At 42.6% G+C, this 18,041-nt stretch overlaps 1 protein-coding gene across 1 annotated transcript in view; it reads right to left on the minus strand.

Annotated features, from left to right (window-relative positions):
- Positions 1 to 5,883: 5,883 nt before the first annotated feature.
- Positions 5,884 to 18,041, minus strand: part of LOC107116974 (catenin alpha-3-like) — a 128,791-nt gene continuing 116,633 nt past the window's right edge. The window contains exon 6 of the mRNA XM_015419006.1: positions 5,884 to 6,255. Coding sequence (XP_015274492.1) covers positions 5,968 to 6,255 — 288 coding nt within the window. The 3' untranslated portion in view covers positions 5,884 to 5,967. The remainder of the gene's footprint in view (positions 6,256 to 18,041) is intronic.

The following is an 18,041-nucleotide window of genomic DNA, read 5'->3' on the forward strand; positions in this document are numbered from 1 at the left end:
AAAAAAGGCCAAATAAACTTTTTTAATATGTGCATTCTATTTGAAATTCTCTTCTTCCTGATTTCTCTTTTGTGTTCAGAAAGGTTGTACTGAAGACCAAATGCATCCTTAGCATTATTTGAAAAGTATCCTGCTCAGAACATCATAAACATTGGCTTCATATACATCAGGCAGGCCATTTTTCAAAGGTAATGAGCTCCTTGAGGCTATGTGTCAGAACCCACAGCTAACAACGAAGTACACGCATTCAGGAACAGTTATACTTTTATTGCAAAGCTATAGATGCAGTAACACAGGCACTGTTAAGAATGGCTACAGCCAGTAGAGCATAATAGGATATAGGGTATTCGTATGCACCCCCCCCCCCATGGCATTGCCCAATTAGGCACCCTCCCGCGTGTGGGATAGGCAAGGCAACCGCTAGGTGGCTAAAGCTGAGAACTCGGTGTCTCTCACGGTACATAGGAGTTCTCCAGACAACACAACCTCCTCCTGCACATCTGTAGAGATAAGCGTTTCTGCAAAGGGAGAACAGCAGGGATAGGAATGCAATAGCAATTAACAAGATACAGAATGAACTCCCCAACCCCCATGGCAGCATAGCTGACATAATGTAACAGGCTTAAGAGCCTGGGCCATGGGAGTGGAAGATGGTTGCAGGTGTGGATCTTTGCCCGCTACCTCAAACATGCCCCTCATCACCCCTCCTTTCATAAAGGGAAAACTTGTTCCATCATGCTCCCTATGCAAATTGAAGAGGGACACAGCAGGCAATTACAGCCTGTCTTACAGGTCACATTCTTAACCACTGCTTCAGCTCTGAATGCGATTTAAGAGATATCACAGTCAGTCCCACTTTGTAGCACTTTGTTCCTGCCTAGGATTGTGTAAGAGTCTGGCCTCTATGTAAGTTTTAAAGTTAAATTAGTGCAGCACTGTGTGAATTGGTGCACCAAAATCCGGGTTGTTAGATGAGTATTAGTTGACTTTGTTCTACAATAGCAGAGTAAAATGGATTATTTATACACCAATAGGATTAGATGGGATTAAAAGTCCATGAAGTCCCAGGTGCTGTGTCCATCATAGGCCCGTCAGATGCTTAAGGAAGTAGGGTATAAAGGAGGACAGCAGTACAACAGTGTTTCCCTAAATTTTTATTTCACTAGTATGGCCAATAGCCACTGATAGACTTGTCCTCCATGAATGTGCTTAATTTAAAATAAACAAGTTTAAAACAAAAAACAAACATGGCCCCGGTCACACGGGCCAGATCACGCCGGGGGGAGGCGTGGCTATTTGCCCGGAGCAAAATAAAGTGCGGTAGCCCAATCACACGGTCCCCTGAGTGTTCGCACTTCGGCCGTTAGCTGGCAATCACATGGTGATGCTGGAGCATGGCAAAGAAGCAGCGTGGCAAGCATTTCACATTTGTGCACATGCGCAGTTCTGCGGAGCAGCACCGCTTTCAGTTATGTGTTTGTGCACATGCACTTATGGAAAACATCTGGTTTGCGACAGGACGTGAACCGGTTTGCGACGGGATGTGGACGGGCACGGGATGCCATGGGATACTAGCATTCCCATGATCAGACGCCCGACCCTGCCCCGCATTTTCCGGATACTAGTGCACTTTCCGAGGTACGTTTTTACTGCGTATCTTCGGCGGGACGCCACGGGTTGGCCTCAGATGCATTACACTTCCCAGATGTTGCAGTGTGATCACGCACCAAAAATCTGCCTGACATTCATGTCTTTAGCACGACAACTTCTCCGCGTGAACGGGGCCCATGGTATGCTAGTGGCTATAATCATGTTTTGTACTAATAATTTTGTTTGGGGGGGGGAATTCCTTTGTTTTTCTTAAGTAATGATGGGCGCTCCCCTTTCCCCAGGTTTCCTCAGGACATACTGACCTTTTGAAGGACAAATAACCCACTAGCTTATGTTACCTGAGCTCATTCTGAGCAGGACTCTCTCAGTTCCCTTCACAAATCAAAGAAATCCCTCTGACTAAGCAAAGCGAAGTCTCCCACCAGATGAAAGATAAACCATGATTCACTTGATCCTCTACTTTTCTTCCAGTCTGCATGTCTACTAAAAACTAAATTCTGTTGTGTTCAGTGAGGCTTCCTCCCAGTATTTAGGCCTCCTCAAACGCTTGCCCATTCAGCTCATGTCCTGCTTACCGGTCACAAATAGGGAGCTGATTTTTCAATGAGCAGTTCAACAATCTGTTGCCTCATTCATGGCAGTTTGGCAGATCACTTCTGTATATTCCTTCCTAACAATGCAAGACAGTGCAATTGGCTTTTTGTGCATGAGCATGCTCAGACAGCCTGATCAAGCTCTACTACCCCGTCTCTGCTATGTAAATGTAACTCAATAGGCAGGTGCTTAAAGAGACCTTTAAATCCGTCACAAATCATATAAATCGGTCATAAATAAATGCTGTGTTCATGTTCATCTAAGTAGTCCCTTCATGTTCATCTAAGTAGTCCCTAGTGACGGTAATGACTGTCAATCAGTTTGAATCAAGCAGCATCTTTGCACACGTGCAGTTTTGCAAAACCCTGTTCAGCAGGCATTTGCGGCTCCTCAGCATGAACTAAACAGGATGGGTGGTCAGTTCATATCTGACTGGCACATTCGAACGCAGCAAGTTTGACTGTCCAACACATTCATGATGAAATCTGCAGCATCTCTAGTTTGACTGCTGTGTCTTTCTGCTAACTACCAGCCTGCATGGATTAGAAAATCTTTAGGGTCTGTACCAGCCTGCATGGATTAGAAAATCTTTGGGGCTAGGTAATACAAAGGGTTCCAACATAGACCAGGCACAATCAGTCATCTAGGAAAAACACACTAAATGAAGAGTGGTGGCTTTAAAATTATGAACATAAGAGCTTTGGTGTCAGTGAAAGTCTCATTGTAATACTTCTGTGGAAAATGAGTACAGCTGAGCCAGAATTCAAGACACAGAATTGCAAAGTTGGGCAGCACTGACTCTGCCGACAACAAAGATATGCTGTTGCATCAAGCACCCTAAGTAAATGTTCAGTGCTTTTAATTTTGTACTGATAACTTGCTTGGGAAATGTAGGATATGACTTCAGCATTCCCATCTTCTCTTCTACCGGAAAGCAGTAATCATCAACACCCAAATGGCCAGTGTTAGCCACTAGCCACCTATTGTTTTTGTAGAAGGATCTTTGAATGGGTTTTTTTCCCCTTCCCTATTAATTTGGCTAGCAAAAAAAGGGCTTAAATTTAATGTTGTTTGAATTAAGTAGTAAGTAGGTAATCAAATCAGCATGGTTTAATGGCTATATCTGCCAGTAATGGATCTCTTTTAAAGAAATTAGCTACCAAATATAAATGGAAATTATGATTAAAAACTGAGTATTTGAATCAGGATTGCCTTGTTGCTAAATCATGATTAAAACTCATGATGTAAATCAGAGTGATTTAAATGTATTCGGCCGGCATCTAAGATTATCTGAGGAATGCTAATTAGATTTGGAGGCTCTGAGATACTGTAAGAGGGAATGATAATAGAGACCCACAGAACATTGATTGCATAGGTACTATAATTAGGGTTTTGTTTTAAAGGAAACAATAGAAATGACTCACTGGGTCTAAGCAGGTTAGAAATAATTGAGACAATTTGCAGGAAATGTACATCTTGGACTGAGTACGGGTGGCAGAATATGGCCTTTCCTAATCAGAAGCATTTAATACAGAAGAAAACCATGACAACAGCTGGAGAAGGTTCAAGGAACCAATTCACTGAAAGAATAAGAGCCACAGGAACACTTTAAATACCAAAAGCGTAAAACTTACAGAAAGTTATTGCTTGCATTTCCTTTTGTAAGACTCTTGTCCACTCCATTCTTTTTTGTGAGTTTCATAATAAACTGGTTAGTGCAGTGACTACTAAACTGTGTACCGCCAAAAAAAAATCACACACCTTGAAAAATTGTGCCACCGCGTTGGATGTGTCCGCCATTTTGTATTCATTGCCTCACACAGTATTGAACCCTTGGTCACCAATACAGGAGCAGTAACACTGCCCTGAAAGACTGTAAGTCTCATGTATGGCATGAGGTGAAGGAACATGATGCAGTAAGTTTGCTGAAACGAACCAGGTTCAGGTGTAAATCCTATGAAAGCCACCTTGAGAGTTCCCTGGTGAATAAAATGTCTACTGTCATTTCACAGTTAAAACAAAGGATACCCTTGTGTATTTCTGCCACCTTTATTCTCTAATGAAGCATCATTGTCTGAATCCTCCCCACTGACACACAGTGGTACTTATGTGAAAAGGATTGGCCCATTTTAGTTCCATCATTCATTCAGGTTTATATTTCAAATATTTATTTCAACTGATTAATAATGTGTTTTATCAAACCATTGGTCAACACCATGATTCATAGGGAATTGAAAGAAAGACACAATTCAACGAGTTCAAAGATTTTAAACAGAAATACTATGCAAATAGAGTGGAAGAGCTGTAAACACTGCGTGTAAAGTGCCATAGAGTCACAAATGACTTACTGTGAGCCCAGCAAAGGGCTTTTCAGGCAAGGGAGAAGCAGAGGTGTTTTGTCATTACCTTCCTCTGCAGAGCCTTCCTTGGTGGTCTCCCTTCCAAGTACCGACCCTGCTACATTTCTGAGATCTGACAATATTGCACTAAAGTGTTCAGCGCATCTTCCATGAGACTCAGATACCCTGACAGCTATGCAGGCTTGTAGTCTACACCTTAAAGGAGTAACAGTTATCAATCCACAATAATAAATGTCTTGTGGGGGAGGAAGCCATGGGAAGTCCCTTTTGTTTCAATGTCCTTGATGCAGTTGATTTTTTTTTAAGTTAATGGGAGAAGCAGAGATCATATCCTTCTTCCCAACCTTAACAATCCCTGTGAACTTCACAGGAACATTGAGGCCCAAGAGTTCTAAGACACAGTTTCTAGGATATTGTTAGTAGTTTCCTAGCAACCACTGTAATAAATGTGAAGTGTTGGTGGTGGTCAGTCTTAAAAACGGGGAAGGGAGTGGGTTTTTTCCCCTCTTGAAGAGAAACTATTCTGCCATCCATTCTAATTTAACCTATGTTACATAGCATAATGATGGATCTGCAGACACAGCTGACATTTCATGACCGTAAAGACCTTGGCCAACTCAGTAGAAGGAAAGGTGGGCCATTAGAATCCCCTGCTAGAATCTGAAGCTCTGTACATACTACACCTGTATTGATTTCCATCACTTGAAGAGCTGGGCCAATTATATACTATCCTTTGCAGAGTTCTTTCTGGTATGATATTCTGAAGAACACCCATTGGCTTTAATTAGATCAGTATTTCATAACATGGCCAAGAAGCTAGTCTAACTAGATAAATGCACAGTGCAGTGGATAAATGGAAACCATGCTGTAGGAGTCCATAGGAGTGGGATGTTCCTTGCTCAGATCCCAACCCCAAACACAACAGGTGATCAGCTGCACCAGCCCCCTTTTGCAACACAGAGATCACACAGTCTATTTCATTGGGCTGTTGTGGCAGCTGCAAAGATAACAAGTGTGAAAGTACTTTGAACATGCTGAGTAAATAATAAATATCATCACTATTTATCATAGCTGTGTTCCTCCAGCCTAGGTCACCCTTCTCCTAGTGGTGTGTTCCAAAGTGTTAAGATGCCAAATCAAATGCATTAGTGAGCAAAATTCAAGCACATGTGTAAATCCTGTTAAAAGTGGCTGGAAGCACATGCTGAAAAGTGGGTTGCAAATGTGCCTGAGGGAGCTCCTTCTTGTAAAAAAAAAAAAAGGACCTCCCATTAATGTTACACATCTGAAAAGAAAGTGCCAATGGTTACTATTTCTTGTGGGATTAAACGGGGAGGGGAACTATTTGAAAAGATCCATGTTTCGGCATAGGAAACCTTTTGCAGCGAAGAGAATAATAATCTCAGTTTATTTGTCTTCCTCTAAATTCACTCATGACTTGAACGGGATGGATTTTCTTCTTAGCCGAACCTTTCCTGACAGCTGCATAGATTTCCTCCGGCTTCTCTCTCTTAATCAAAGGCTTCTTTGCTGGAGCCTTCATCCGCCACATCACCACAGGGTGTCGCGGGCCAGCAGGACTTTGAATCCTGATAATCTTCGTCGAGGCGATATAGGACATCTTCACTGTCTGCACCACGGCATTCATTAAGTTTTTGGCAGCCTGAATGAGTGAAGTCACACTGTCCAGCTGTAACAAGAAGCAGGACTGTTAGCCTTAGAAATCAGGCTAGCTTTAATCAGAAACAAACATTTAAAATGCAGTTGATCTTTGTTTCCCTTTGTACACTAGATGTAAGGAATGAAACAGCATGAACACACAGGGGTCAACAGTAATTTGCAATACTGGAGAACAGAAGCTCGGTTAACAATGTTATGTTTTTGACATCTTACACTCATTATATTCAGACCTAGCAGCAAATTTACAAAATAATATTATACCAGAGAAGTGAGTGTGTTAAGAATGGGAACACTCAGTCAAATATCTTAATGCACATGTCAAAGGCCCTTACAAACAGTATTGCTCTAAATTAGCATCGCAAACAATACAAACAGAATTAGCAACTCCTGCTTGGATTCCCAGTGTAAACTGAGACGTACACAAAACACCATGGAAAGACCAACAGAGATGTGTTAAAATCACATCACAGTTGTCCTAAAGGTACTCTCACTTTAATTTTGCTTACAAGTGAGACTACACTTCTAGCTGATGTATTGTAACTTGTATGGCTTTATATATATGGGTGTGTGGGTGGGTGTTTGTTTTGTTTTATAGTTGTATGTATTTACATTTTGTAGGCTGCATTGGGCATTATGGAAAGGTGAGAAATAAGTATTTTTAAGAAATAGAGTTCCCCCAGGGTCCTTGGGATTTCAAAGCTGTGTAATTTTGGGCTACATTAGATGCTGAGCTAATATGGCATGAAGGCAGAATACAAATGTCTTGAATAAAATAATTAATAAATAAATTCTAGAAAGGAGATGGCCACCTCATTCTAATTGCATGGAGAAAGAGTGGTATAGCACACACACAGGAGAATCCTGGGTACCCAAGGACTAACTCCCTCCCAAATGTGCAGACCAACTGAGATCCAATCAAGAGAAACCAAGTTATCTTGTCATCAATCATCTCGTGAGGGTGACAGGGCAAGTCACTGAGCTTTCGCTAAATGTCCTAGAATTGTAGCCTGGAAAAGGTAAGAAAGGCAAAAGCTTTTTTATGCTGTTGGGATTTCCTCTTTTGGTTGTCTAGGTGCTGCTTCATTCGTTGTGGCCAGCTTCTGAAATGCATTTCATTACGGAGGTAGCTTTGGTAGACTCTTTGTTTGGCAAGTGTATTTTGGACGGCTATCATTGCTTCATTAGCTTTTTGTATTTATCAGTCAAAATTGTTCTGATTTTTATTGGATGTTGCATTTATTGGCTGATAACATTAGCCACTTCGCGTTCAGGAAAGCCAGGAGACAAATCCCTTGCATAAATAAGAACTGAGAAATTGTGAAGCCAAAAAATACAAGAACATTTGTTGTACAGATTGGTTATTGAGTTTCCCAACATGGTTTGTACACCTGTGTTCTTCTACAGGACAAACTGAAAGCACATTCTGTACTTTAATTTCTATACAAATGTTCAGTATTACTTTCCAGTTCCTCTGTGGAAGCTGCCGGGAAATCTGATAACCAGTTGTAGCAAAATCCTCTTACAATGATTGACTTTTCCTTTTCTCCATCTCATTCTACTGTCTGAGCAACAGGACAAAGAAGTCTCACCTCTCAAGTTCGGTTAGGGAATATAGGCATGTGCAGTCAGGCATTTGCACATGCATCCTTAGTAGGATGTCAGTTCCCCAGCTGGCTCTAGTAGTCAGAGTGGCACATATGCAATCTTATTTGTTTTCTATCGTTCCGAACAGTTGTTCTGTAAGGAGGACTGATGAGGGCAGTTGTTGCTTACCTGACAAGGTTACATGTCTGCAGCCCTGGCTGCTATGTGCACACAGGTTGGATTGGGGCCTCCAGCTTGTACCTTTGCTGGCTGCATTTGTGCCTTGTTTCAAGATATGTGGGCATTCCAGGAATGTTCACAGTAAACAGACCGTATTTCTTATCTGCATATGATCATCTTGGTATTGTTGAGATTTATTATTGATATGTATTGATGTTAGGCTTTGTTTACACACTTGGACAGAGGGAAGGGGAGGGAATACTGAAAAGTTTCCCAGCAAAAATGTGAGCGGACTGGAAGAATGAAACCTTTTAAAGTCAAATTATTTCCCACATGGACAGCATAGCCATCTGATCTGTGTCATATTTCATTTTGTGCATGGGCCTCTTGGTGATGTTAAAATTCTTTAGCATTTCTTTCCCTGGGTTATGGATTCCACCTTCAGCTTAGGCTACCTTTGCTGTTGTCATTGGGCACTGGGAAATGGCAGGGGGATAAATGTAATGTAATTCGTATCTGTGACTTGAATGAATAACTTTTAAGCTTCAAAGAGTCACTACACATGGATTTAATTATAAGATTGACAATTTTGATTTAGAAATGCCATGCCATTTTGAATATTTTTAAAGAATACTGTGCTCTGTCGTCGTCCCCCTAGAAATAACACTGATTATTTTTGAGTATTGTGGCTGTATATGAAACAGTCTACAACTTCCTCATGCAATTTATTTCAGAAACAATCAAGGGACAGTATTAAGTCTGCAATCCTGAGGATGTATTCTTAGGAGCAACCCTACTGACTAAAATAGGACTTCTACATAGACCAGCACAGGATCGCTTCCTAAAAAGACTAAGGCTGAATTGTAGTGATATGCTCAAGATATATTTTGAAGTTTTGCTCAAGAAGCAGGACGGTGGGGGGGGGTTGTGTTTTTGCATTGTGACATGAAGTAGTATAATGGTGTCAACTTGATGTAGCAATGGGGGGCACAAGGTTGGCACTTAATGCTGGTGTCAACTTGATGTAGCAATGGGGGGGCACAAAGCTGGTACTTATTGCCACTCTAGTGCTCATTATAGTACATATGAAGCCATTTGTGCCTTAGGGTGGTTTTGCCTTTGATCTGCTAAGTAGAGGATCACCATGGGAAAGGCAAACAGGGACACAGGTTTAACTTGATGCCATGACCAAGTATAGTACATATGAAGCCATTTGTGCCTTGGGGTGGTTTTGCCTTTGATCTGCTGAGTAGAGGATCAAGCAGAAGTGCACCATGGGAAAGGCAAGCAGGGACACAGGTTTAATTTGATGCCATGACCAGGTCCATGGATCTTGCATTGCCACAAACTCCAGGTACAATCCACAGTGTAAGAGAAAGAATGTGTTTTTCTTCTATGTAATAAGAAAGTGTTAACAACCCTTGACCAATTATGAAAACATGAAAAATATCCTAAATGTTTTCTCCTTTTCTATTTCACATACCCGCCCTGAGCCTTGCATTACAGGAGAGCTAGAAATCAAAATAAATAAATAAATAAATACTCTTTTCTCCTTTTATACCCCTTGTGAAGAAATGGCAGCATCAGTACCATCTTTCTCTCATCTCCTAATTCTGCTAAAATATATCCTTACAAACCCCTTTTTAACAGACTTGACCAATCCTTTCATTACAATTATCATGATTGGTCTAAACAAAAGTATTTATTATTAATAAGAACAACATCGGTATATAGCATCGTCAATATGCATGGTACTTTATGTACTACAAGAAAATAAACTCAGTATTTTTGAAAAATGGGACAAGCCCACCATAAATGGAAAAAGGATCATTTTCCCTTATCACATTTCCAGCCAATATCAGAACGCCCTGAAACTTTCACTACCCTCGCAGGAGTCAAATACCAACAATAAAGCATTCCCAAACTGTTCTCTCTAATCCCAATATTTAGTGGCACCTTAAAAACATTATGAAATTCTTTCTCGTACTCCTTCAGTGAAACAAAGAAATCTACGTCACCTTTCCACCTAGTTCTACAGTTCCACTTTATCTAGGAATTGGGTGCATAAGGAAATTGACGTTATTATGCAATGTAATTCTGCACAATTCTTCCTCCTCACTGCGGCTGTCCCATGGCATTTTGCTCTTGAGGGTATTCTGGCCACTGGAATCACTTTGGAAAGGATTACCGGGAGCTGCTGAGGGAGGGATATGGTGGGAATAACGTTCTTCCAAAGAGTGCCTTTGCATCCATAGTATGTGGGATCCAACCCTATTCCCTGAAATCTTATCGGTTGTTTTAGTCAAAGGAGCTAACCAATTATGGAAGAGAAGCATCTTAATAATTTGTTGTTGGGGGCTAATAGACTTTCTAAATGACACTCCATCTATTTGACAGCCAGTGCAGTCCGTTGTTTCTTGTCAACGAAAGAATCTCCCAGCATTGCAGCCAGCAATCCAAAGAATAAAGCTGGTAAGATAGGTCCTGCTTTTAACGTGGTTAGGGATTTTTTAATTATTTGCATGTGCACTGATTCAATTTCTCCATTAGTAGCCTCTAGGGATGGTCACAAACCAGGAAAATGGTGGTTCATGGTTTGTTTGATTATGCGAACCGCAAACTTTCACAAACTTTCCCCACTTCCTAAATCAGTTTGTGGTTCATTCAGGTTGTGAATTCAGGAAGCGGTAAAACAGCCCCCTTGTGAGTTAGAGACACCACACTCAAAGGGAGTCTTCAGCAGGCTCTCCTTCACCTGCCCTCCAAGTTTGGCAAAGATTGGATTTGGGATGTTTGAGTTATAGCCCCCCCAAAGCAGCAGGTGCCCCGAGGAAAGCTCACCTCTAGTCTCCTCTTAAATCAGCCACACAGCAAGCAATTCTTCCTAGCACAGGCTGATTTTGTATTGGCTTTTCCCTCTGTTGTTTTACCAAACCCACATTGGAACAGGAAATGTGCATCTCAAAACCACATTCAAATACCCCAGGGCAATGCTGTACTAACTGCAAAGTCACCCCTGAATGGCCATAAATCTATGCAGAAGGTGCCATAACATCCGATGATCAAAGAAAGTGACAGCAGCATGCAATGCAGAGAGGAATTTCTGTTCCAACGTGGGTGGGTTTGGTATAACACGTGGGTGGGTGTGGTATAACAATGGAGGGAAAAGCCAATACAGAATCACCCACACTTTCACACAATGACTAACTCCTCTCTCTTCCTGCTGCAAAGTGAAAGCCGCTGAGTCAGGGTGTGGTATATATATATACAATCTGCTCCTATAGAGCAGAATGGGAGCTTCAGAGTTGGCTCCCAGAACTGCCAATCAAGCTATAGACAACAGCTATGGGTGTTTCTAGGGCTCTCCACAAGTCCACCCTCAGCGTTGCCTAGGAATTAATTGAATCAGCTCCAGGCTGCCTGGAGAACAAACCACTCTAAGGAACCTCCATGGGGAAAAGACGGTTCATTTTTGGATTCAGGAACAACATGACCAAATTAACCTATTCAAAACAAACCATGAACCGGTCTGGTTCATGCTCGAACCACAGTTTGTTTTTCAGTTTGTACCCATCCCTAGTAGCCACTCACTCTGCTGAAAGCAAAATAATTTCTTTTTTAAAATTATACTTTGGAATGATAACTCGAGCACTTTACTGAGCTCCAGTAATAAAGATCTGTATGTCAGCTGATGCCAGATTTCTCCCTCTTCAAATGCACCAAATCTGACAACAAAATGAGGCAATTATTTTATCAGTTGGACTTCATGCGGGAATGAATCTGAGTTTTAGTGAGTTTCCGATAATGCTGCAGATCTTAGATCCAGTTGGTCAGCCGTGTTGGTCTGAAGCAAGACAACAAATTAAGAGTCCAGTGGCACCTTTAAGACCAACAAAGGTTTATTCAAGGCGTGAGCTTGCATGTGCAAGGCACGTTTTTTCAAATGCATTAGAATGGCAGTCAAGGTTCAAACTTCTAGCCAGAGAATGAACAACAAATTAACATACAACATGATGATGATCAAGATATGCAAAGTGACTCTAAATAACAAGATAAGGTTATAAGGTCAACAGTTGTAAAGCAATAAATATGTCAAAGTAGCAGATAAATGTCTAAAGGTGTATTTAATAATTGTGGGAAGTGTCTGGGTATTAACTTGTTATTTAGTATCACTTTGCATATCTTGATCATCATCATGTTGCATGTTAATTTGCCGTTCATTCTCTGGCTAGAAGTTTGAACCCTAATTCTAATATATTTGATAAATTCTAATGTATCTGACAAATATTTGATTTGCCATTCTACTGTATTCGATAAAGAGTGTGTGCACACGGAAGTTCATACCTTGAATAAACCTTTGATGGACTTAAAGGTGCCACTGGACTCTAAATCTGTTGAGCTGCAGATCTTAGTTTACTTTTTTGGGCAACAAAAGTATGCTACAGGAGTGAATGTTCACAGTTTAGTTCCATAATATAAATCTTTTAATGCTCTTACTTATATGTTTGAAGCCCTTCACACAGTGGACTCGTATATCTGAAACACTGTCTCTCCCCATTTGAACCCAGCAAGATTGTTTTATTGGCCCCTACCTAGAGTTCTGTAGGTACTGCCACTGCCCAATTTGGGGCTTTTACTGTGGCATGCTTCATGTTTTGGAACAGCCTTCCAGAGAATCTCAGGGACAAAATGCCAGCGACAGAGGCCACAGGTCCATCCGGTGCAAACCAGTTCCACTTTAAAAGCATTTATAGTTGTTTAAAATTTGACGCAAGGCCCTGATCTGGATTGAGTACTTGGTGCAGCAGCCCCAGGAGCTCCTGTCTTCCCCCCCACATGCCTTTTTGGGTGGCAATACAGCCCCCCCCCCGCATGCTAATTTTGCATGAAGGTTTTGTTACAGGGCATTCACTCATGTGGTCCCTCCACGTACATTCTGAAGTGGTGTAGTCGACATGAGATTTCAGCACATGTTGTTTGGCTTCAGTTCGGTGCATCATTTTGTCACTCATCTAATGACTGAAAACTAATGGTCGGGTGTGATGCCCAGTTAATATCCATGAATTATTAGGAGTAGCATGAAAAAAATCAGGTTATGCCAAAATCAGGTGAAATAAACAGCTCTTCCTCCAGCTGAGTGAGGGCTTTTAATATATAATGTAATGAAATTCAGGATGGTGTAGTAGTTAGAGGACCAGACTGGGATCGTGGAGATCCAGGTTTGAATCCCCCTTCTACCATGACAAGTCCCTGGGTGACTTTCGGCCAGTCACTCCCTCCCAGTCTAACCTCACTCACAGGGTTGCTGTTGTGAGAGTAAAATGATGGTGTGGACAATGACACTGTAAGCTGCTTTTGGGCCCTATTAGGGGGAAAGTAGGTACAAAAGATCTAAATAAATATACTCCGCTCTTAAACGTTTCAGTATTTATAGCCAGAAAAATATAAACCAAAACTGTATGCACTATGGACAAACACTTGTCAGGGATGCTCTAGGCTGATCCTGTATTGAGCAGGGGGTTGGACTTGTATGCCCCCTGCCAACTCTGTGGTTCTGTATGATTTTAAGTGCATAAACAGAATTCACTCTCTTAAGCCCATTAAAATCAATGGGCTTAGAAGGGTGTAACTTTGCTTAGGACTACACTCTTAAGTCATGAAAATTAAAATAAAAACAAAGCAAGACTTTGAAGACAAATGAAGGGAAAACGTCACCTTTACCTTTTGCTAAACCAATCCATTCCTGCAGCAGCTATACATCTGCCGCAGATGCTGGCAGAGAAGGAAAACTGTGAGAGAGGGAGGCAGGCCATGCACAATACCATTTAAGCAGAAGGTTGACATGAAACGGAGTTTGGCAAAAGCTAAACATAGTTAGAATTGGCCTGGAATCAAGTATCTGTAAATCAGGAACAGCAGTTAACGGGGATGGCAGGTGGATTCTCCTGAAGCATCCAAAATGTACCCTCAGGCAAGCCTATCAATTAAAATTTCACTGGAATGAAAAGAGCAGAATATGAAACCCATCTGAAGTACTGTAACACCAAAAGGTTACAGCAAAGAATGGAGCCAGGAGTGGCAGCGTGAAGGATGACAGGGACAGCAGAGGCCAAAAAAAAAAAAAAAAGTGTCATACACAGACTACTGGTGGGGTTTTTTTTGTGTGTGTCATTTATAAGCACTCATGTTGCTTGAGGATAGCCGAGTGTCAGCTTTTAATTACTATAAACACTTGAGTATGCCCCAGATCATGGATCCCTGATGTGATACATAAAACAAAACAAAACCCTCTATGCTTTCTGAATTTTATATAAAATAAATATGATAGAGAGTATTGTGAAAATCAAAAGGTAACACCTTTCAACTGTCTGCCAAATTAGCCCTTCTGGTGGAGGCAACTTTCCACAGAGGAAACAAAGGCCCATTCTTCGTGGGCAGCATAGTGGGGCTACCCCCCCTTCACTGCATACTTTTTGAGGATGTGCCCACTGCTCTGGGGCAAAATAACGAAGCAACCCACTATTGGTGGAGAATTTTTGTGAAGTCACACACTCATGTGGCCAAATAAGTTTCCATTGGTCTTGTCTTCAGTTAAGGAATCCCACTTTAGCAGGAATAACGTTAATGTTGAGTATGCTGGGGTTTTTTTACAAACGACAACAAAGAATAAAAGTAGCTGCCTCAGGCAGAATCTGGATAGTCCATGATAGAAATCTTTTAAATAAATAAGAGTAAGTTATTTTGTAGAAATCTAGTGGGAAAATAGCAATTGGTCTACCATCCACGCTACAAAAACCAAAATGGCTGTGTATTATTTCTTTATTTCTAGAATTTCTATACTGTGTTCTCTGTGGCCAAAGGACATTGTGAGTGCTGAAACAACCCTTAGAAAGTAATGGCCAGTTTTCTAAACCCATGTTTATTAAGTAATACAAATAAAGGGGTGCCATGACCCCAGGGGTCTCTACCTTCTGCCGCCACCCCTCTGGACTTCAGGTCCCAGAGATGGCCCAGAGTACCCTCCCAGGCCCATCCAACATGCCCCTTTTGCAGCCGAGAACACACAGGCGTGATTCACCCAGGCAGAGAAAATAATTACACAGAAAGGGTTTATTAAAAACAACACTGGGGCAGGGAAAACAAGACAAGGCAAGGTGCTTAAAAAGGGTATACCAGGGTTGAAAAGGCACAATAAACATAAACGAACGCAGCTACCTGTTCTCCTTCCAGGCCCACAGCCTGCCTAGCACTCACACTGAGCCCAGTGGAGATCTCCCTCTCTCCCAGACCAGCCTGTCCCCACAGTGAGACCAGGCCGCAGAGAGAGACCTCAAAGAACACCCTGTTCTCCACAGTTAACCATTAAGACGCACGCTCCTCACACAGTTCAACAGTCTCCTCACAGACTCTCCCTCTCTGATTGGCTATAGCCCGTTGCTAAGCCTTATGGGGACTGTAGGTTGTCTGCTCATTGCCATGCAGATCTCTCCTGGGACCAGGCCGCACTAAGCCCTGCTAGGGTTGCCAAGTCCTTACCGTAGGTATAGCGGGGGAGTCCAGCGCTGCTCTGGAAGTGACGCAACCACGTCGGGCACGCCGGGGGCGGGGCCACAATCATCCAAGGGAAAACCATAGAATTTTCCCTCAGAAGACCACAGCCCCGCCCCAACGTGCCCGACACGACTGCGTCACTTCCGGGTGACGTGCTGACGCTGGGCACGTCGCATGCTTTGGGGGTGGGGTTCCCGCCGGGGGACTTGGCAAGCCTAGGCCCTGCACCCAGTCCTTCACAGATCATGACAAGGGGTATGACCCCCCGATCATACAGTATTTCCAATAAACCCGATGAGATTCTACCAGTTTGTCACACTAACAGCATGAATATCTGGATGACCTGTAATTTGCCAGGTTAAAAATTAGCAACACTAAGCCAAAGCTAGCCTTAATTCTCTGGAGAACTCTCTCTCTCTGTGTATCTTAAGAACAAGTGGGCAACCTGTGAGATTTGAGGGAATCCCACCTGCCTGGTGGAACCTGCTCCCCTGGCTGCTTACAGTACCACTGCCTCTGCCCCCTCTGGTTCACACAGCAGTGGCAAGGGGGGAGTGGCTCCCATTATTCCTCACCACTCCGACTCACCAGCCTGTGTCCCTCAACATGACTACCAAGATCTTGCAAAGCAGTATCACCAGAACGTGGTCTCCCCACCACCACCAATGTTACACTTTTAAAAAACGTTTGGATTTTTCTGCAAGCCCGGGAAGCCTCCAGGTCTGTAGAAAAGTATCCCCTATCTGTACCTGGCACCACTCTCTGGGGTTTTTTAAATCCCCATGGGGGCCAGATTCAGAACTGGATACATAATTCTCCCATTTTGCACTGTGTTTTATTCCTCAGTGTTTTATAGAAGAGAAGGACCAGGCCTTTCTTTGCACATAGGATCTAGGAAGAAAAGTTTCTGAGATGCATTTCACAGAGCTGTGATCAAACAGCATGGGAGTGGCAACCCCTAAGGGGGAAAAAATCCTTCCAAATGAAAGATGTTCTCTTCTTTGTCAGCTGACATTTTAAAAAAAGAAAACAACAACAACAAATTTCACTGAATGGGAAAGATATTGAGGAGGCTGAAGTTGGTTCCTTATTCGCACTTCGTAACATTCAGATAGATTACTGCAATGTGCTGAACACGGGGCTGCCCTTGAAGACAGACTGAAAGCTACAGATGGTACAGAATACTGCAGCCAGAATGGTGACTGTTGTAGTAGGGACCATATCACTTCAAGTCTTGCTCCATCTACAGTGGCTCCCAGTTTGCTTCCAGGCCCAATTCAAGGTGCTTGTGTTAACCTTTAATTGCCTGTTTGGCTTAAGGTCACCATACCTTAAAGACTGCCTACTCCTATATGAACCTACCCATCCATTCCAGACATCTACAGAGGCCCCGCTTCAGGAGGCAAACCAAGAAAGGTCCTTCTTGCTCTTGATACTGACACTTTGCAACTTCCCTCCCAGGGTGAATCGTTTGTCCCCCTCTATCTCCCTCTAGCAAGTGAAAGCTTGTTTGCTTCGTTTGGCATCCCCCCCATCCATTACTGGCCCTTCTCCCTAGCTGGGCTGTTATGGTTGTCGGTTTGTCTAAGTTTGATTGAATTGTTTAAATATTTTATATACACTGATATTTTAAAGGCCGCTTTAATGACTTGATGTTTTAATGCTGAAATGTTTCAGTGTCTTGATGTTAAATACCTTGGGAACCCTATTTGAGTGGCATGGAAATGTTTTACATAAATAAATATAATAAATACTTAGTTGTGGCCATGGTCTTGTTGTGGTACCTGGTGTTTCACCAGCAGCTGTGACTGGCATTCTCAGAGGTATAACACAGAAAGATGGAGTACAGAGAGCACTCCATCTTTCTGTGTTATACCTCTGAGAATGCCAGTCACAGCTGCTGGTGAAACACCAGGTACCACAACAAGACCATGGCCACAACTAAGTATTTATTATACTGGCCCTAAAAGCCTTCGACGACATGTAAATACATAGTTTTGTAACTGCCCCAAGGAACGCGATCAGTTCCCCCTGAATAAATAATGTGCGCTGGCTGTGTGAGAGACAAAATCTCATACAAATTAGACAAATTTAGGGGAATAATAAACAAAATCATGGAGGATAGGTCCATCAGAGGCTATGACGTCTAAACAGAGCCTCCATGGCCAGAGACAGTACTCATCTGACTACTAGTTGCTTTGAGGCATCAAGAGGGAAAAGTTTTGTCCTTTGGGTTCTGCTTGCAGTCCTATGGGAGCATCTGCTTGACCAAGGCCCTGTTCACATGAGACGTTTTGGGCTGGGAGAGGGATGGATCGGGGCCGCAGCAAACGCGTGCGATCGCACAGCAAAATCTGGGAATCGTGCTGCGCCCGTTCCCAACCCCCCCCCTCCCGGCCAAACCCCGCAGCAAAAAAGAACCACCTACCTAGGTGGTTCTTTCTGAAAGGCCGCATCACTGCCGGCCGTGGGATCGCCGGC

This window comes from Gekko japonicus, unplaced genomic scaffold, assembly GCF_001447785.1.
Source record: "Gekko japonicus isolate JY-2015 unplaced genomic scaffold, Gekko_japonicus_V1.1 scaffold3341, whole genome shotgun sequence".
NCBI lineage: Eukaryota > Metazoa > Chordata > Lepidosauria > Squamata > Gekkonidae > Gekko > Gekko japonicus.